The 22,082-nt window shown below is 39.8% G+C and overlaps 1 protein-coding gene across 13 annotated transcripts in view; it reads right to left on the reverse strand.

The window, feature by feature from the left end:
- LOC121951210 (receptor-type tyrosine-protein phosphatase mu-like) overlaps positions 1–22,082 on the reverse strand; it is a 197,850-nt gene that overhangs the window by 127,165 nt on the left and 48,603 nt on the right. For all 13 annotated transcript variants that reach the window (XM_042497451.1, XM_042497462.1, XM_042497460.1 and 10 more), the window contains exons 3-5: positions 9,935–10,209; positions 4,444–4,522; positions 2,502–2,617 (exon numbers count right to left, since the gene is read on the reverse strand). In XM_042497451.1, the coding sequence (XP_042353385.1) occupies positions 2,502–2,617; positions 4,444–4,522; positions 9,935–10,209 (470 nt within the window). The remainder of the gene's footprint in view (positions 1–2,501; positions 2,618–4,443; positions 4,523–9,934; positions 10,210–22,082) is intronic.

Below are 22,082 nucleotides of genomic sequence, written 5' to 3' on the forward strand. Positions count from 1 at the left end.
TACAGCTTTTGGTTTGTGTTTCCATACTTTGTATGAGCATGGTACGTGACTAGCTGCAATGATATACAGGGTTCATACACTTTTTTAACAATAAATTTCCATGACTTTTCTTAACTTTAAGGCAAATGAAACGTCTGCATATTTTTTTTTTTTTTTTTCAAAAACATGAGAAGGCGGCAATGAGCGACTTAAAGAGAAATGACCCAGAAATTAGAAAGAAATTAGTAAATATATAAAAGAAAATTACCAGAAAATTACCAGAAAATTACGAAAAAACAAAACAAACAAAAAATAATTAAGAAACCTCTTAAAAATTATAATAATTGTGCAAAATAATTTTAAATATATAATAGTAATAATTATAAATATAGTTCTCTGGACATTTTTCCCTAGTTATTTTAAAATTATTTTCTTTACCTACTTACTTCTTGCAATTTCCGGACAATTCTTGCCTTTTGTACCATGTTTTTGAAAGAAATCAAACTAATTTGTTCAGGTTTCAAAGGTAGAAATACTTGCAAAATGTGTCTGAATGCAGAATGAAAGTGATGTTGATCCAGTTTTCAAAAATATATATATATTATAGAAAACAATAAAAAATTCAGTTTTTTTAAGTATGTCTTAGGGACTGTTTGTTATATATGAAAGGGGATGTTGGCATGTAAAAAAGGAGGAGGCATGTCAGATTAATTTTTAAGCACTCGTGAAGGCACTTGTGTTTTTATTTTGGCTTTAGGGGAGGGGCATACAGCTTTAAATGGCTGTATTTTGTATTTATTTTAATTGACTGTTTTGTTTTTCTTAAAAAAACGTTATTTTTCAATTTTTAAGAAAAAAAATTGGCCTTCTTTTTTTGTGATTTTTTTCACCAAAAATGTCACCTTTATCACAACCTGAAACTGCAAAAAGATTAATTATCATTGAAATTTTGAATTTCTGACAGCCCTTGATGACATCATGTGTTATTATACAAGTTTGTGAAACAAAATGACTTTTCCCTAAACCATGTGCCATTTGCACACTCCATGACCTTTCCAGGTTTTTTTTATGACTGTACGAACCCTGGACATATATCAACATGATTTAACCCTTCATGGCGCCTCTTCTTTACTTTCACCTTGTCGGTTATTTTCTCCTTTAGAGTTGTGGTTAAACTGCTCACCACAAGCTATGTTTGAGGTCTACTGTTGTGCAGTTTTAAAGGACATCTCCTCCCCAATCAGGAAAATTACTGTGGTGCAACTGTTTACATTTGGCACTATGTAATTAGGGTTAAAAATGTTTAAAATAACCAAATACTTTCTTTTTTATAACCCTCTCTCCCTTTCACTCAGCCACTTGGGTCCAAATAACATGACTTACTGAACTTTGAAGTTGCTGATTAGTTATTAATTTATATTTTGTTCACTATGTCTTTTACTTTGGTCTAATTTTTTTCCACACGTTGATTTAGTAACCACTCCAGTCACGACAAATACTGTTAGCCCCTTAAACCCAATGTCACTGTTATGTGTTTAACATGAATTATTTGATAATCTGCTACATTTTCCTCATTTAAAGGAATACTTCACCCAGGGCTGGGTAATATGTCGATATCATACTGTTACTGTGATAAGACTAAGGCTGAGCGATATGAAAAAAAGTCTTATCGCGATCATTTTTTTCATTTCAGTCGATATCGATATATGACACGATATAAATCAAATCACTAAGGTTCCCTTTGACTCCTAAGTGAGATATGAAGATATCATAAGCAGCGATGCACAGTAATGATTATTTCAACCAATACCAAAAACCGATAATTTCCAGCTTCTCGTGGCCGATAAGATACCGCTAACTTCTTTTTGTTTGTTCTTCATTACCCGAGGGTATGAAAGGCTGAGATGTGGTGAGTACCACATGTCATGTGGATTCCTAGTTTGAAGTGTCAAATTCAGCCATGCTGGTTTTTTGGAGCCAAAAGTGACCACATTTGGACAAGTTGGTGGAGCTGAGAAGGAGCAAAATGGTGGATCTGACTGAGAAGTTGAGGACACCATCAGCAGACTCTCGAAGTTTGGGAAGCACTGAGCAAACAACTTGATGAAATAGACTTGGATTATATTGTGTTGTGTGAGTGTTTGTGAAAAGATTTTTTAATACAGTTTTACTGTTGTTAAATGTGGCCCTGTGACTTTAAATCATCAAGAATTTTCTCAGTTTTGGATTTAGTATGCAGCTAATAAAAACACATTTTTCTTCTCAAATTTAGCGTAACACGGGGTGAGTTACTGTCATACAAATGATCATTTGGGAGGTGAAGTATTCCTTTAAAGACGACATTAGCCTGCAGCCGTCTTAGACAACAGTAGCACTGCTGATCAGAAGATTACATATTCAGACAGTATGGTCCTTTCAGTGAGACACATTCATTTCCAGAGGGCCCACTTCTAATACCGATTCCATCTTCTGATCTAGTCTTTGATCTAGAGTGTAAGTAAAAGGATAAAAATTGATCTCACCTGAAGCCAGAGGCGGAAATTGTCCCTTTTGCGTCCATTGACGGTGCAGTGAAAAGATGCCGTCTGTCCGGCGTTTACCTCGACTCCCTTTATAGTCAGGAAGTGAGGTGTGTTCACTAAGGGAAAACATGATAATATCGATCAGACAGCTGCAATAAAAGTCATACAAGATTACATGCTTAGATGTAACATTCAACTCTGCCAATAGGGATTTTACTTAATAAGAATTAATCACCAGAAATTGGTGTTAGAGTATTATTTAGTGATTATGCCAAAGATTTTACTGTAACCCATTATCTAACTCTTGTGCCAAGATTTGAATGCAAAATTGGAGATCTGAGAGAAGTAGGCTCAAATGAATAGTGCTCTTTATTACACTATCTTATACCCCTCAGCGCCAGGGGCCAGCATCATTTTGAGAGGACCATTCCACCTAAATCCTTAAAATGAGACACCAGAGGCCAATCTTGCACCTACCAAAAACCCAATTTCTGCTGTCTTTAAACTGCATCCTATCATTGATTGAGGAGATTTCTCCAAAAGCATCATTCTCTTCTCTAACTCTGCTCAATATCAGCACGCACACTGACTGGGATAGTCCACACAAAGTAACTTATGTAGAACATTTCTGATTAGTACCGCTATTCTGCACAGAAAAATAGGGCAATTCAGTGGAGCGACCTTGATTCGAAACATAACCAAATCTCTAAAGACTTGGCAAAAGCTAATTCTATCACTTTCATCATCAAGACTTTCACTTCTACTTAATATTTTACAACCTCGTCTTTGAACTACACCTCCCTTATAACTTTGTCCTGTCAATCCATCTGGTGCCAAAAAAGACAAATCTATTTTTCTCCTCGCTAATGTCTTCTTTAATGATGCAAGGAGAGGCAGACCACCCAGTGGCATAATCACACCTTTGTGCTAGATATTCCACATGGTCGTATAAATAGAAAATGAATTGGCTGCGCTCCACTGAGGAGTCGCTCTGATCACTTTGCTTATCACTCAAAGAAACCCAATTGCCACTGAGCAGGTTATTGATCCACTCGCACTTTTGCGCATTTAAACATTGATCACGTCGCGAGGCCTCATTGATTTACTCAAATACATTTATATGCAACACCTATTGCTATATAAATCCATCTTATTGACATAACATTTGTAGGAATTCAGCTGCTTTCAAATGGTTACCAGGTCATTAGCGCCTAACAATCAGAGCTTGATACTTCAGCTATGAGGGGTAAAGCATTAATCAATTGATGAAAACCTGCGCGGTATCGATTTAGACTTAAGAGTGTGAAAACCTCTTTGTATAAACTCAAGGAGTGCTACATGAACTAACATGACTCCCACTACTCAAAAGCACAGACATGAGGATTCATGAAGAGCCCTCATTCTCCCACAGCAGCAGCCCATCCCAAAAGTTGAAGCAGAAAAAACTCTAAATATGCGAGTGATTACATGTTCATTAGCTCTGCAGCGCACTCTGAAGTAAGTGCTTATATTCAGCAAGGGTAGCAGAACTCCGACATCTGAGAGATGAGATGCTGTACTGAATATCCTTAAGGGAGGAGAAAAATAGTGGAATCAAAACACGAGCGGCAGCAAACTGTGGGGCGGTATTTGTTTTTCGTCCCCGTTTTTTTTTTTTTTTGCACTATTTCTCCCGTCTCTCAAAGGATAGATTTAACACAGCCTCTCCAACATTATATCCTGAGCGCACTTCAGCATGTCAACTGTATGCTCATAAATCTTCAGGGAGCTAGGAGGAGGGAGGTTTGTACTTTGGATTGACTGTAGCGTACTCTTTGAAGGCCCTTTGTTTGACTGGGAGGCCTTGAATAGAACAACGATACAGGTATTTGGGAGGGTGTCATGGAGAGGACAATGAATGTTTGATGATATTCTTTTATAGTGAAGGGGGAAAAGGACTTACTGCACTGATGGCCCTGGACCACGACATCTTTGATGGCCAGCAAGCCACGCTGCCCTGAGGTTACGGCTTCAAACACAATCTGAGGAGGAGAGAGGAGACTCATAACACCAATGATGAATGGGCACATGTCTTCAAATGGCACTTGAGTGAGGCTGCCCGTGTGCACAGAGAAGTTCAGCTACTGATAATGCGATCTGCTCGGAGCTGGGCTGCAGCTGGACACACAGCTGCGGGCCACTGACATTATTTCCACAATATGTCACAGTTGATAGGTGTTATGACATGCAAGTGTTAAATTAAGTTTGAGCCTTGAGATGATTAGCACAGTCTGTGACAAACACACAGTGTTGGGGGGGGGGGGGCACCACTGAGAAACCGCTATCTAATCATTTGATTTAAGTTGTCAAAGTGCTAAGAATTTTGCCCTCACCCAAAAAAAATGTAGGTGAATGAGAGTGCATTGACGTATATATATCTACATTTGCGTATAAAGTCCTTCCAATCAAAAAAGTAAACAGGAAGTCACTGTAGCAAAGCTGTGACATAAAGTAGCTTCCAAATATTACAGTTTTAAAGGGCCAAATCCTGAACTTTAACAATTTTATTTATGCATGCTAACATTAGAGAAATATGATTGTTTCAGAGTTGTCAATATGCAGAAACAGATTGAAATAACAGATCTAGCTAACCTTATCAGTGTTACTTTACTTTACCTTTAAACGAAGCATTTTGTCCTATGACATATGCTGTGTATTTTTGCAAAAGGCAATTTAAAATCTTTCCCATTTGCGTCATTAAACAAGATTTTGATCAAACACCAGGTCAGTTATCAGCAAGCTTAAACCTCAGCAACAAAACTGTTTCACCTGGCAGTTGGTGGGTAGAAATATAAAGGAGCAGCTACTGTAATCTCTACATAATCATGAGCTTGTTTGGCACAAACTGTTTTAATTTTGTGATGCATGAATCTTCACTTAGCAAAGACTTAAATTATAAAGAGGCAAAGTTTCAGTTTAGTTTGTTCTGTCAACTGTTTGAATTGTTGATACATTTTCTTCTTCCTGCTCCTGTTTGTTCTTGGAATGTGTAGAAATATTATGAGAAAAAAAGTGTATAATGGGGTTTTTGTTATTGTTTTGGTAATTATATGAGCAAATAAACCAAATATGAATACATATGAATGTTGCTGGAACAGCTTTCTATTAAGGAAAAATACTATAAAACTTGTTGACTGTGTTAGAAATCCTAGAGGCAAATATCTCAAAACCTGAAAAAAAAAAATGAGATCAAAATATCTGCATGGATAGATGCCACTGGATGTAAGTGCGAACACATGTGAACCTATATGTTGCCTCAAGCAGTTGCTCTGAGTCTTGTGTTACTTCGTTGACATGTTTGTTTCTATCTCTGACACCAAAACATCTGAAATCAACTACAACTGTGCTGCGTAGGACTAACATTACCCTATTTTAGGGACCAAGTTCTCCTGCAAAACAAATGGTCCTAAGCCCTGACAGAGGGCGTGTCCCTGCAGAATGTCAGAGTTATGCACTCGCTGGTCTGCACTGTGATAAAAAGGGAAACAGAATGCCGGTCCCTTCCCAAAGCCAGGGTGTGGTACCGAGACCCATTACACCACACACACTCAGACTGCACATGTTTTGCATGCCATTATTCCATAAATACAAACCTATATCTTCCACTGCATGGTATATATTAATGGATATGGTCTCACACAAAAACTTATGTCCTGCCAGTCGTAGCTAGGCTGCACACACTTACATCTCTGAGATTCCTTTTGTAGCCTGGGAATGTGAAAGCGGAGATAGTTACCATTGTCATCTGGGAGGCAGGATGCCTTCAGATAAGGCTGTCTAATTATAAATTTCTTTTTTTGTCTCATGAAATATGAAAGTGAATGTCTTGGGTGCCAATTATGGCCTCATTACAGGCTAATTTAAAGGAAATTAAAAGGCCAACCACTCCATATATCGCCACCAGACAAATGAACTGGCCCCCACTCTCTAATTGAAATCCTTTGTTTGTGCAACAGACATCAGTCAGGCTGCCTAATAGCTGTGATATAATTGATTCCAACATCAATGATAGTGCAGTGCATAATTGGGCCTGACCCACAGACTGAAAATATTCACATGGGACTGAAGCTGTTGATGTCACGGGAAAGTTCACCATTCTCATTTGTTAGAGAGACACACGCTGAACCCAACATTCAATGTCTACATCACCGCACTGGCGATCCCTGAGGGACTTGGCTAAGTACTACATTACAGCAGGATTGATTAGCTCTGCCATAGGCTCTACTGTATTGAAATCAAGATAGATGAGGACATTTGGGTTTTTCTCTCTCATTGGTGCACTGCTGCATATACATAGATAAATTATCTTAAGCACATTTCTTGACTAGTGTGTGCAGTATCAGTAGACACAATGCATGTATTGAAAATTATAGATTTTATGTTCAGTAGTTTTGAAAAATGCATGACAATCTCAATTAAAAGTTTTGGAGATGACCTGACAGAAGTGTAATTATCAGAGGCTGAAAGGCTCATGATGACTACAAGCCTTACTGGTAATTAAAAAATAATTTCCAAGTATCAGGTGGCTTCCCTTTGACAATTGCGTAGGTTACTATGCAATTAAAGATACCTATAATTAGTGCCATGTTGTTAATTAGGGACAATTTCAAGCATTGGCCTCTCTTTTCTTGACTGAGAGTGGCGCTAAGTTCATTAGCATCCTCGCATCTACCCATGTTGTCAGTTTGGGTCTGGAACAATTACAAACCAAGACAGACCTTCCACTGGGGTTTGAAAGGCAACAGATGCTGGGAATTTCCCTGAGCGCGCTGGAAAGCATAACACGTCATTTTGGGCATAAATGCTCACCCTACGTAGAGATGTGCTGAAAGACACGAAGAGCAGCACGCCAACATGTGTAAGCATCACCAGACTTCACTTTGAATGCAAAAGCACCAAAGTTTAAAGGTTGGTTTTGCTGCATGGAAGAAACAGTTGAAGTCAAAGTGTCTGAACTTCACAAATAAAAGCAGAGCAGAGCTTTTTTTTTCTTAAAGAAGTATTTCACCAATATAAAGAGGGTCCTTGCAGAAAACTAGGCTGCCTATGCAGTAGAAAGCCAAAATACTTTTGAAATTGGTGCTACATGACCTGAAATAAAGAGAAAAGGGACTGTGGCATTGCCTTTGGTCTCGAGGTAGAAAACCTTCAACTACCACAATGCACTGCACTGTACAAATCCAATAAATGCTCCCACTGGTGGGTGATGTAATGCAGACTTGCTCATTCGACACAGCAGCTGCAAGCTGCTCGCAAACTATCTCATATTGCTGGTTAAAGCTGAACTAAAACTACCTCTGAAAGCATTTCAGGAGAGAAATAGGCAATGCTTTAACAGAATCTTGGTTTATATTTGCAGGGTTCCCACATCTTTTTACTAATGAATTTTCAAAATTTCCTGGACTTTTCCACAATTTTTTACCCCATCTCCATGATGTTAGGCCTATAAACAAGCACTTCACAGGCACTTGCGGATAACGAAACTGCTAACGCTTGCTATCTTTACATCCAAATTAGACATTCTTGCCACCATATAGCTCTGTACACCAACAGACCAGACCTCACATACAGGTACATAACAAAATGTCAAAGGCTGCGCCACTTTTGGGGGGATATAAAAACAGCCAATCCAATCCATGGTTGTGCAGCGCAGAATTTAAAAATAATGTATTTTGTGTGATGTTCGACATGTTCTGGGAATTTTATGGAAAACATTTAAACAATAATGAAAACAATACATATTCAAAATTTTCCCCAAACTTGCTGTTAATTTCAAAGTATTTCCAGCCTGGAAAACAGTATTTCAAATGTCATAACTTTTCCAGGAATTTCGTGACCGTGGGAACTCTGTATTTGATCAGCACTGCTTAGTTTTAGTGTTTGATCTTAGTTTTTTCAGCAGGAAAATGTGCAGGAAATAGTATGGCGCCCACTTCCTGTTCACAAACTCTCACTATTACAGCTAAGCAGGGAACTGCAGACATTTTAGGAGATAAATAGGCAATACAGTAACATTATCTTGATTGATATTTCCCTGATTCACCTCTATACTCATTGTGTCCTCTGTGGCAACTAGGTGAATGGTAAATGGATTGTACTTGTGTTTCTAGTTTTATTGACCACTCAAAGTGCTTTCACACTACACTGTCTCATTCACCTATTTGCACACACATTCACACACTGGTGGCCGAAGCTACCATACATGGTGCCACCTGCTACTCAGTAATCATTCACTCACACTCATACTCCAATGACGTGGCATTTGGGAGCAGTTCGGTGTTCAGTATCCTGCCCAAGGATGCTTCGACATGTTGCCCAGAGAAGCTGGGAATCAAACCGCTGACCTTCCAATTAGAGGACGACCCGCTCTACCTCTGAGCCACAGCTGATCCAGGCCAGGGCAATATGAAAATACGTATACGCTCAGCCTTCAGTGCAAACAACAGTCCATGAACCAGCAAAACTCTACCGGATGTCATATTTTAAGTCATCCTGCAGAGTTTTTCTGGGGGTTGGAGGGATATCTAGGCTTTGGTTTACACACAAAGCTGGTTGAAAGACAGTAAAGAGTCCCTTCAATTTAAAAAAGAAAGTACACACCAATGACATGTAGCACTTAAACTTGTGGTCTGCATTCGTTTCAGCCACATGTCTGAATGTACGATGAATCCAAACACCTTTTGAGCTGAACTAAAACAAACCAAAACATCTGACCAGCCTGGCTTTGCATCATTATGTCACACACGGGGGTCACCATACTGCTTCCTTCCTCCTCTTCTTCCTTTCTTTTGTCCATGTGTCTCTCATTAAGGCCTCCATCTTGCAATCAGCAGTGAGAAGCTCAGCGGTGTTCCTTGTTAACTAAGTTATCAGGGTGGCTATGATGAGCAAGCACGAGGACTCCCCTCAGCTCCACCGTGGACCAGCTCTGCCAGGCCATAATGAAATAATTCACCAAGGGACCAGTCTCCCATTGGGAGGTTAAGGGGTCTCTCTGCATCAATTAACATTTGGTGGACTTGTGGAACAAGCCCCGGCGAAGACTAATAGCCAGGCAAGTGTGAAATCACCTTGCCCCGGCCAGCAGTCATGTGCATTGGTAAGTGAAAATGAGTTTTCAGAATTGGAAAAAGAGAACAGGCTCAGATAGAAGGGAGAGAGAACAGATTACCATGGATACCGAGGTAGCCCCAGAAATCAATAATCTTAGGTGTTTTGAATAGGCCATTGTGCGATTGTTTGGACCTCCTCAAATAATAAATTTGTCTTGCTCCACCCAGCGAGCAGGCTTTAATGACTTTAGCTTAACTATAAAGGCTGCTCACAATGAGCAACCTAGTTTTCTGATGAGACATTATGCAAAACAGAGCCGGATTCAGACTGCATTTCCTCACCTGGTAGAAGTTGGGCCAGTAGGTGCTGATGGCCAGCTCTACCTGTCCCCAGGAGCGAGTGGCTGGACCCGACACGTTCCAAACGGGCATCCCCATGGGGCTGTTGTTTTCCTTGATGTAGACATTTAGGTGACCTGGGTGGCTATTGTCTCTGCCTCCTATATAGTAGTGGAAGGTAACGCAGTGGGTGTCATTCTCCCTTAACTGTGGTGTCAGCAGCAAGGCCTTCTGCCCGGCAAAGCGTCCAGACGTGTTCATCATCATGAAGGCTGAACCTGCAACATTAACAAGAGGTTATATCATGAGTCGAGCAGGTTATATCCAACACGCAGTTCAAACAGTGTCAGGTAAACTAATGTTTGCAGTAAAAAGTCCGGCAACAGTGTCCAAAATACAACCGCAAACCCATCAACCTGGCATGAATAAACTACAAAAGGTGTTTGGTATTCTATTTCAAAGGAATGGAAATATGGGAGGAAGCATTTAGCCAAGCTAGCGCAGTGGCTCTATGAAAAGCAAAAGCCCTCATGCAGCAACGTTATCTTAAATTTCTCTAATATTTTTTCTTAAATTTCTGTCAAGACAAAAAAGAGATGTCAACTCCAGATGCATCGAATGATCTTAACAACTAATCGCACTTGATCCTAAATCTTAGGCGCAAGGCCAATTGTTTATTATTAGCATAGCTGACACTCCCTAAGGGCAGGTGTTGTGCCGAGTGCAAATACTCTGGCGTATGCCCAAGAATTGGGGAGATACAACCAAAAACTGTAAAAGGAACTTTATCAGTGGTGCAATCGAGATATTCTTGAATAAACTTAAAGTCAGCATGTGATTTTCCAGGGCATTACATGAAAATCAAAAATCCAGCAATGGCAAAACATTGGTAATGCTGTTAATGCCGTGTAAGCAGAGGGATGCACAGCGACTGAAATTAACAGAATTTGGTTTGACACAAAAAAGAAGCAAAAAAACAAAACAAAAAGACAAAACACACATACAAAAAACATATTTTCAAAGGATTTCTATGGTCTAAATTGGGAAGAAGGACCAACAGTATTTATTTAGCCCTCAAGTTCAGAAATCCAGTTCTTCAAATCCAATCCAAAACAGCTACAGTAAAAAATAAAGGAAACAAATATAAAGGTTATACACTTACAACACTCAACTATAAGACATTATAAAATAGTTAAAAATGCTCCCATCTCTGATTTTGCTTCAGCCAACGTGTTAAAAGTTACCTTTCTGAATTCATTTTTTATGGAGCAGCTCCAGACTTTATAGCCTTTGACCTGACAAATTTGAATGTTATCACTCTAGCATTTGGATTTGAGAGAGTTGTGCATTTTTACTAATATAACGCCCCTTTAACAGCTAAAATGTGTGATTATGTTTTGAAACTCATGTAATGTGTTATTAAAGAAACATGCCAAAGACTAATGTGGTGCTCCCCTGTTTAATCCCTGGCAATAACATAATTTAGATCCACTGGTGTTTAGAGGCAGGTGGTTATTAACGTAACAGAAAGAACTCCAAGACACAAATCAGAATATTACTAGCAATTTGGTCCTGAGGTAAGTAAATAAAAGGCTTAATCTCATAAGAGTATGCAGAAAGCATGTAAATGACTATGCCGAGACCTTTTCTATTAGCACTGAGAATTTCAGCATGTGACCCTTAATGAGAAAATGCTCTTATCTTTGGATTGATAGAAAGTGTCTGATCATTATCATTCATCAAAACACCAAGACAAAAAAACAGACTAATCGTAAAAATGCTAAGTGTGTGAGTGTTTTTCCCCCTCAATGACACAGAGAGGGAAAATGATGAGAAATCAATACGTTAAAATCTGCCAAAAAATTTGCCAAGCAAGCCCCATTTAGATTTTATCACTTTGGTTCAATATTAAAGGTTAATCTAATTCTCTCCCCTCTTGCCAATAAAACACAAGTGAGAATTATTATACTGGCAAAGTTTCAAGGAGATGCAGAACACATTCTATTTGTCATCATCCTATTTAGCTTGGCTCAGTAATGAGATGGCACAAATCGCAACAGCATTTGAGACACGGCCAGAAAGACTCAGTTCATGTTGAAATACATTTTCTTTTTAGAAGTGTGCTAATAACTCGAAGGCACATTCTGCTTAGAGGTGAGACAAACAACCTGTTAGCCGAAAGCTCCTCTGCTCTCCTGAATGTGAAGCAGGGCTGAACCTGCAGTGGATGTGAATCTTTGTCATTAAATTTAACATCTGGTGATTCACTCAGATTCGGTGTTAAAAAAGGGTGAATACCATCGACTAAATCAGCGGGTCCCCGAGTGTGTCAGCCAAACAGCCTCTCACAAAACCCTATTTGTTCCATCAATGACTCGAGCTTGCCCACTTGTCTTGTTGTGCTGCACTTGTAACGCTCACCAATTCCAGATGTCTCCAGCTTCAGATAACGAGTGGGGATTCTGTCATGTTTACACAATGAAACAGGAGGAGAGGGAGCAGAGGAAGGAGGAGGAGGAGGAGCAGCGCGTTGTGATGACACCGAGTCAGCCTCCCCGGCTTTGTCTGTCAGGTGGTTCCAAGTTGTTTCTTAAAAGGATCTCATCATGTTTTGGATCACACGAGCGTCACATCACACGAGGGGCTGCATTTTAATATGAACTAATAATAACTCCTCACACAGAAGTGAAGCCACAAACACGAACCACAGAAACCATGTTATACTGCTGGTGAATATATGCATGTTAAGTGTACATGATCCACATTTGATTGTGGATCGTGTGGAAGGCATGAGCCAGAAGTGGAATACAGAATATGTGGGCCAGAAAGTGCACCGAGTATCAACAAACTGTGGCTTACATTTGAATCTAATCAACTTTCATTGATCAAGAAAAAAATAACTTGATATCAACTCATATTTTTTTTTTTTAAGAATTTGAGAAATAATATTTCTTTGATACATTCAGATAACGATGATATGCAAGTTAATAAAATGAGCGTGACAGCGCTGGAAACAGTTTGACAAAAAATTGTAGTTCATGTTCTAGTTACTAGCTTTTTCCCATTGTTTCAACTACAGCTCATGGGCTATATTCAAAACCACCTACTACAGACTACAAAAACAGTATGCAGTGGGGACTACATACTTCCTTTTTCTATATGCAGTATAATATTATATTATCCATTTTTTTGTGGTATGGTAGGCAACACGTAGCTGGTGTCTAGGTTTTTTAATTGAGAGTAAACAACAGCACAACTAACAGCAAACCATCATTACAGTACGGCAGTTCGCCTGCTGATAAAGGCCACTGTGTCCTACTCTGTCCCCTCATAACCAAAAATATGACTCAAGTTATAACTAAGTTATCTACTTTGTGTTGATTACTTATTGACAGTTTGCTATGGTTAACGTTTGAGTCTTTGTGATATCAAACATTAGCTTAGCTTGTCTCTGATAGTTGAATGTCTCCTAATAAAGCAGATAACAATCATGTGCTTGTGCCTTTATATTGTTTAGTCTGTGATGATGATTTTAAAATGCCTCACGAAGATGTCTGATTGAAACGTTGCAAAATTAAAATTTACTGGGAGCTTTAAGTACAGTGTGTGGAATTTGTTTGATTCTTACCAATAAGACTTGAACTTTACTAGTTTTCCGACCACTTAAAGCACTTTTACAGTCATCCAATCACTCATACATTTACACACTGGTGTCCGAGGCCATCATACACGGTGCCACCTGCTACTCAGTATCTATTCACACACTCACATAGATGGCGCAGCATTGAGAGCAATTTGGGGTTCAGTATCTTGCCCAAGGATACCTCGACATGTTAACCAGAGGAGCCGGGGATTGAACCGCCAATTCCACAATTAGGGGGCAACCTGCTCTACCTCTGAGCCACAGCCTCCCAAATAACAATTCAAGATTCTAGAAGAGCAGCAAGATTAAATCATTTTATCTCCATTAAAGCTAGTGATGCGCTAAACCGAAAGTTAGCCATTCAGCCAGCGGAAGTTAGGTGCTTGGCTGCACTTGGCTGTCGTGAGTCATGTGCTCTACAGGCCCTACAGCTCTGAATATCTGGGTAATTTTATACCGCAGAAAAAGAGCGTTTTTGGCTTCATACACCACTGAGCAACTTTCAGGAATGAACATGGCTCTGCCTCTAATGCTGTATCCAGGTCTTTTAATACATCCATGGTTAATCAGCATCTTGATACGACACACCTGTCAGTTAGATGGATTAAAGAAGAAGTGCTCACTTACACTGATTTTAAGAATTTTGCAATCAAAATCTTAGAGAAATGCATCTTTTGTGTGGATTAAAAAGGTCTGAGATCTTTAATGTGACTTTGTGAAAAATGTGATCAAAAACAAAAGTGCTGCATTTATATTTGAATTCAGTATATTACTGTATGATGGTGGCTTTCCTGTGTTATAGATTGTCCTGCACAGCATGATCTGTTGTGATTTACTATTGTGAACAGCACTATTGTTCTCCCAGAGCTTTTTAATGTATTATTCACTTTCAGTTTGTTTCCGATTTGAGCGTTGAGGCTAATTAATTCTGAGGCTATGCAGGAAGTTGTGTAAGGTGCATGTAGAAGGGCAGGAGATGAGTCGACTTTGAGACACTTGTTTGTCCAACCAGGTGCCTCTGTATAAGGGCTGTGAGGTCTCTTTAATAACATTCAGCCATCTGCTCAGGTGCCCACAACATTTTTTGTTTTTTTCCCTTTGAGGCATCAGCAACCCTTGGTGTGATGCGAACCAGCACTAATAATCAGTTGATGAATTGTTCAGTTGTAGCTCGTGTTACAAAGACAAAGACGCTGGCACCACTGCTTTCCTCTATGATTAAAACAGGCTGTTTACTTTTCATTTCAAAACAGCCACGTTGTGACAGTGTTGCACAGGAGATTTATGCACAGCAGTGCTTTTCGTCGGTAATTAGAGATGAAAATATCAGATCCCTCAAGCGGCATTTGTACATTTTTTACTACTTCGTTAATGAAATATTAATAAAACAATAGGTACCCTTTGTAAGTAGTCACTTCTCGTTTAATAAAACTTAATGCAGTGACTGTTGGTATTAAAGCGCAATTGCTTGATAGAAATGCATGCAAATATCAGAGCATTTCTTCCTCACTACCAGGGTGGTTGCAGAACCGTAACAATGACTCTGTGAAATTGCTGTCACCAAATTTGAGGCCTAAAAATCGTCTTGAATTGGGTCAGTGAACTTGAACACAACAAGGGGAAAAAGTCTTTGCTTTCCTCATTATTGACCACCATAAAACATACATTTCAAATGTCGGCGCGCCGCCTCATCGTGCGGCCATTGTCACTGTCACACAGAAGTGAAGATGATGACAGGGGAACACTGATTGTCATTCAGTTTCTATGCTCTTAGAGCCTAATGACCACATACTCTGCAGGACCTGCTGCACCATGACAAGCTAATTAGCCAGCGAGACTAAGAGCAAATTATAATGACACTGTGTTAGTGCTGTGCTAATGTGCTAGTGATGCACATGGGTGTTTTCTCTCCCTCTCCTCTTCTTTCTCTATCTCTTGTGCCTTAACAATGCCGTGTTCAAGACCAATTAAAAATAGAGAGCTCGGCACACTCAAGGCCTGTCTCTGCAACTCTGTAAAGGCCAGGGCTCGGCTATTGTCTAAGGTATTCAGAGGAACAGATTTATTATTATTTCAATGTAGGCCACCTTCACCTTCCATTACAATGATGGCTGAACATGGAGAACATGGAGACTGGTATAAAAAATGAATAAGTAAAAGATTAAATGTTCCTGCCACAGAAGCTACATACATTGATGTTGGTGTTCCTCAGAAAAGAAGTGCACACTGCTGAAATGGAAAAGTCTTCATTATATTAGAGGATTTTAGACATTATTAACAAGGACACTGCCTGAATAAGGGCTGTTACATATAAAAGTATTAACCACACATCTACTTTCAGACAACTTGTTGTCAGAGACCACAGATGATAAGATGTCAAAAAAACAAAAATTTCCTCACATTTGGTTGTTGCCCCAATGATCTCTTGGATGGATTTTAGTGAGTTTCTGTAATTAGTCGAGTGTTTTATTTTGATTAAAGGACAACTTAGTGAAAAGGTGCTGAGGAGTACTGCATACCGAAAGAGTTGTAAAGCCTACAGAGAGCTGCATAAAATCTGATTAATTGCCTCCAATAATATCACATGTCAGCATCAGTTGGAGCTAAAAAAGCTTAAAAATAAAAACAATTTGGGGTTGCAGAGATAGAAAATGGTGAGCTTACCAGACACCTGTAGCTCGCTCTTTACCTCTGGTGTATTAGCTGCTAGAATAATACATCGAATCTCTAACCTAACTGTCAGATGTCACGTTTTGACTGAAAGAGAAATATATGGAATAAAAACAAAAATATCTTTGGTTCTGCTCATGGATATACAATAATAAATAGATCTCAGACCCAAGGTGGCTACTATTTAGTCCAGTGTTATTGCTCATCTGCGCATACACCAAAATAAATTTTTTAGCTCTCACGTTTACTTCCGCAGTTTGTGCCCCAATGAATATGAGCTGTAGTGCTCCTCCCTCTGTCCCTGCCTGCAAGTCACAGCTCAGGTCAAAGACTGTACATGGTGATGATAACCTCCATTGATCAGAAATTTATAATATAGAGACATATAAGTGACATTGTTTGCAGTGTGAGGTTTCCTGTCAAAAGTTTTATAGATGTCTCTTTTATAATGGTAGTATAATGGTGAAAACGCTTTTTGGGCTGCAGGGGATTTTCTTCACTGCAATACTGCAAGTGGCCACTGGGAAAAATTGGAAGCGAGCTGAGATGCATTCCTGGGGGCCTGATTCTGCTGCATCGGTTTTTATTTGAGGCTGTGCACTGACAACATTACATATTCATTATTATGCTTCTCGAAACCCCCTAAATTCATGTGGTATTCTCTCTGAAAGTCAAACCAAGAATGAATACAAAAAAGTTTTCTACTGGGATGAATACTTTTCCAGCAACTGGTTCAACTGGAAGTTAGTAATCCAAAAAAAAATCATTAGTGGTTTAACGGTATAATGATGCACACAGATATAGAGTGCTCCAGGGATTCTGTAGGCCGCCATGGACATTAACAGGAGGGTTTCCATTACAGATCTGTGCAAAACTTAAGCAATATTTTCTAAATGCTAATGAATCACAATTGAGGGATGACTGCGTTTCCTGTTGAGTACTGTTATGCAACTTCTCCTTTCGCAATAACATTCCAAGAAGCATGGCGAGGGACGTTCAAAACATTAGCGGGTTTATTTCTGTTGCAGACACCATACTTGCCGTCATTATTTCCTATCGAAGGTGACGTAGGCCTGTTCTGTGAGTGAGAATGGAAAGACAAGCCCCTTGTACGTGGGAGCAGCCATGTATGAGGGACTTCTGGGAGGTGATAGTCCATGATTTCACACTTTTTTCCAGCACCTAATTATTAAGTAGCACAACATTTTGGTGGCCACCAAAACCCAGTTCCATCAAAGCAATAAGTCTCTCACAGCGATCATTACTAGTTTGACATAATCCTAAGGAAACAGGCAAAAGTTAATGACAATAATCCATTGAAAGACTAATAAGTCAGATATACAGTATGAATTCCTGCTTTAGCAAAACAATAAAGCTCAATTTAGAAATGACAGCTTTTCAAGACTCCAACAATGTGACAAAACTGCATCATAATTTCCTGCAGTAAAGCCTCATATCTGTAGTCTTTTTTGTAATCATTGTAAAAAGCAGGAGGAGCCTGTGGATTGGTGTAGACAGAATAGTGACCTGAGGCAAACGCCACATGAATCCGATTAACCGCAATTTTTTTGCATTCATGCTTCCTTGTTTGATTGTAAGAATGAAAAATGTTGATGACGCTACTCCAAAAAGCATACCAGCACACCAATGTGCAAATATGATTTTCCTTAAACACACAGTTGCACAGAGGTAATCACATGAGTGCACTTTATAAAAAGGATAGAGGACAAGGTAGTAGTTAAGAGGCTACATTTATGTATTGTATTTTCTCCCTTGGTTACTTTTACCAAAAAGGACGTAAAGTATATTTAATGGGAATACAGTCTGATATAATTTAGTTCACACAAATAGGGTACTGTCTAATCCTCATCATCAAAGTCTATAGGCTGAAGGTATTTAGATTAATTATCAGTTGAGTGATGGTCTGAGCAGAGGATATAATTTGCAGTAATGACTAGCGCTCATTATTTCTCCTCCATTCAGGTCCTGAACTCTGTGAAAATCATTATGTGGGGGAAATCAGAATGAAGGGGCGCTCTTTAAACCCAAACCCTCCAGGTCTCATTTGCTAATAAAATTCACAGAGGTCACCACCGCAGAAAAGCACGGCTGCCGCTTCGGAAATGTCAATGAAGACAGGGCTATTCTCACTGTCTGCCACCAATCAAAAATGCTCTCGCTGTGAGGGTTAGGCTGTTAATGTGAACAGCCGTGGCCTCCACTCAATTTCCAAGAACTTTCCCTGTGTCCTTTGAAACATGAAAGGCGGCCTGATAAAGTAACACTGAATAAGTTTGGGCTCTCCATATGAAGGAGCTGCCAGGTTTCTTTGACGGTGTCAAACACATTCACCCAAAACCATCCATCATGCGGAACACGTTTCAGCCCTGTCATTTTAGTCGGGTGGAACAACTGACCCTTATTATGTTCCATGACAGCATCCTTTGTTGCTGCATGTCAATCAACAGCAATTCTTAATGGCTTAATATGTCATCTTAATATGCAGTACGCACTATTGGCGCTGCACTGCAATAAATGGGTCATATAATGGCCCATTTGCCTGATACAAACCCATTACACAACAGAGAGTGTTCATGTGAGTCACCTCACTGCATCATTAGCCTTAATTGTACATACCATGCACACTAATGGGAAAAGATACACTATGCAAATATGTCCTCCATCATGACAGTACAGTGTGCTGTCATAATCCTGTTTATAGTAATGCACACAATCCTGTTTGCTCCAAACACGGTACACTTCTCAACCCTGCAAACATGCTAAATTGAAAATCGCAGTTTGTCATTCCCGGGAATTAATTCACCAATTGATCAGACGTCGTAATTTGCTGTTCTGTTTCGTCCCTTAATCATATAATGGGGTTTCTCCTTAACCTCGCAACCTTGCCAACGCCGTGCAAGGTGTGATTTTCACACAAAGTTGTGAATGGCTCAAAAGCAATTAGCTTATTCCCCCTCCCTCTTCAACAGCAAATCCCATCTTTTGCTGATGTGATTTAAATTCTGATTAAATTTCTGACGTCCTTCAGTCAGTGGGTGTTCTCTCCTCTCATATTTTAAGTGGCTATCCTCCTCCTCCTTCATTTGAACGGCACATACAGCGCCGTAAACAACACTTGGTCGTCCAGGTAAGGCGGAGGGTCTTTGTCAATTCATTATGATTGAAATGGTCAAAAAGGGGAACAGTTTGACTTGATCTGTCTTATCCATATGCAGCAGCCGCACTCTGAAGAAAGGCACCCTTCTGGGTTCAAGAGTGAGCTGCATTTGCATGAACGCATTATGAACCTGATAAGAAAGAACCAGAAAGGGAGACGATCACCGTTACCCTATGAGGAACCTCATTCTGCCAGTCCTTCACTATTGTCTAGGTGTCATTATCGACCAAGGGCGTGCTATCAAAACAAAGACTCTGTGCAACAGTGACACAAAAACATTCAATTTCTCTCCCACAACATTTTTAGAGCAGACATTAAGAATACAACAATACGTCATTTAGCCGGAGCTGCTTTTGCTATTGTGCCGAGCATAATACAAAAACCCTAATTAATCTCAGTTAGAGGACCTTCTTTCTCCTCCTCCCCTTGCCATTATTCCCCAGAACGAGTCCCAGGGGAGAGTCAGGGAGCAGCAGCCTACTGCTGGCAACATGCATGACACCATCAGAGGGGGAGGCAGCCTCTGCACCAGCTGGGACCCACTAAAAACAGCTTCTGTCTTATTGGCATCTGGACACCCTGTGCAGCACCACACTGCAAACTTCCTTGACCGAGTCAGCTCCAACCATCCCTGTCTGAGACCGCTGCACCATGCTGGAGAGCTCATAACAACAGAGAGAAGGCTGGGAACTCAGAAATCAGTATTTTTGATATATGTGTCTTCACATATTCAAGCGTGTAATTTTCTCTCCAAATAACATACAGGCCAGGCCAACATCTCACTCTGACAGAAGTGCGTCCAGCTCCTTCCTCTAAGGCTAAATGAGTGTCGTCTTGGCTCAAACGCTTTTAATATCATTGTCCAGGACAGATGAGGCTCGTTGGTAGCAGCAGGAATGACAGTGACAGTTCTGCCGGGGGGTTCTCCAGTTGGCTCAAGAGAGGGAACACACTGGGGAGTGCCCAAGACATGCAGAGCCTCAGAACTGGGCTGAGCCACCCTAAAGGAGCCAAAGCATGCAATCAGGGCTGCGCGGAGGGATAAACAAGACTGCTCTCCGTCCAGACGTAGCAATTAGGTAGGGAGCGGGTTGTCGTAAACAACCAAGAGTTTCGGGCACTGCTCGGCTCTTCTTCATCTGACCAGAGGGCTTGCTTTCTTCGTTGCATTTCATTTTGCTTTTTAGTTTTATTTACATGTTGGGATGGAATCAGGCCAGTTTGGCCTTTGGTTGCAGCATTAGCTTTGCAAGATGAAGGAGAGACCTCAGCAGACTGACATCAAATTCTGCACAAGTCCTCTCATGAGTGTGCTCTCTACACATACCACAATGACACAGTGCTTCAATTCAGGATGTTTTCTATTGATTTCAAAAGCGTTTGAGACATGTTTTTGCAAGCAGATAATAGACGATGTGCAGCTTTCAAATCTAAACAGTTTAACTTGTAAACTTGGCATTTTTCCTTTTAAGGCACTCAGATCTGGTCTGTTTTGTCATACTGGCAATATTGGTTTCATACTGGAGTTTAAACCCCACAGACATCAAATCTTGACAATTCTGCAGAACCCTGGATTATATTTAAGAACATCTTATTTTCCATCCAGTGCCAATATTTTAAAATTCTCCCTTTCTACAATATTGGTGTATGGCAGCTACGATATGGTTATGGTTTGTATAGATTTTAGTCATGGCTACAAACTATAGTTGAGTATGGTTAGGGTTAAACAACTAGAGCACTCTGTTATGATTAGTGAAAGATTGTGATTTTGGTTAATAAAAAGACGAACATTAATTGTATATCTATGACAAAACAACAACTCTGGAAAAGTCATGCTACACCACCCTAATCCATACACCCTTACTTTCCCATAAACGGTGACAGGATGGTACTTGGGTATTGGAAGTGTTCTGTTTTTTTTGTTTTTCAGTCCATTTGTAGTCCGCAAAGTATAGATCATTCGCGTGTGAACCAAGGCGCAACAGGGTCCAAAATTAAAACTCGCCAAGGGTTAAATGCAGGTAGATTTTCTGTTTGTAAATCTGTGGCCATCTGCCACACAGATGGTTAAATGTTTGTACTAAAAAAGTCACATAATAGAAAACTATGCTTAGAACCTCTTCCTTATTTAGGTGTTATTTATAGTCGCACTACTTCTGTTCTCTCCTGTCTTTATTTGTTGGACATGAGATTGACTTGTATTAAAATATTCCTTTGTTGAAATTCATCTTTCATTACTTTTTGCTCTTTCAGTGCAGCTTTTTTTTTTTAATGAGGCAAGAATCATATCAATATTCCATTTATTTCTACACAGGCAGACTTAAAAAAGCTATTTAAAAATTGCATTGATGACACTTCATATAATTTACCTATATATTTTGCCAGGGCCTAAAGTTACATATAATTAGGGGAAGGGTTGTCTTACATAGTCTCCTCGGGTTCTCAGTCAAACCACCCCTCAGTCCTCCACAGCTCCACCCCCTCGACGAAATATGGAAATTTCTGGCTCCAAAAAAAAAAAAAAACCAAGATGCCAATGACCAAAATGCCATTGCCATAGATAAGAGGAAGTCTTGGCTTGGGTATCTGCTGGCTACACTGTATCAGCACAAAATACTGGCCCTCATCCCCAAATCTTAATCGCTGTCAGACCGATAGGG

This window comes from Plectropomus leopardus, chromosome 12 (assembly GCF_008729295.1).
Source record: "Plectropomus leopardus isolate mb chromosome 12, YSFRI_Pleo_2.0, whole genome shotgun sequence".
Lineage (NCBI taxonomy): Eukaryota > Metazoa > Chordata > Actinopteri > Perciformes > Serranidae > Plectropomus > Plectropomus leopardus.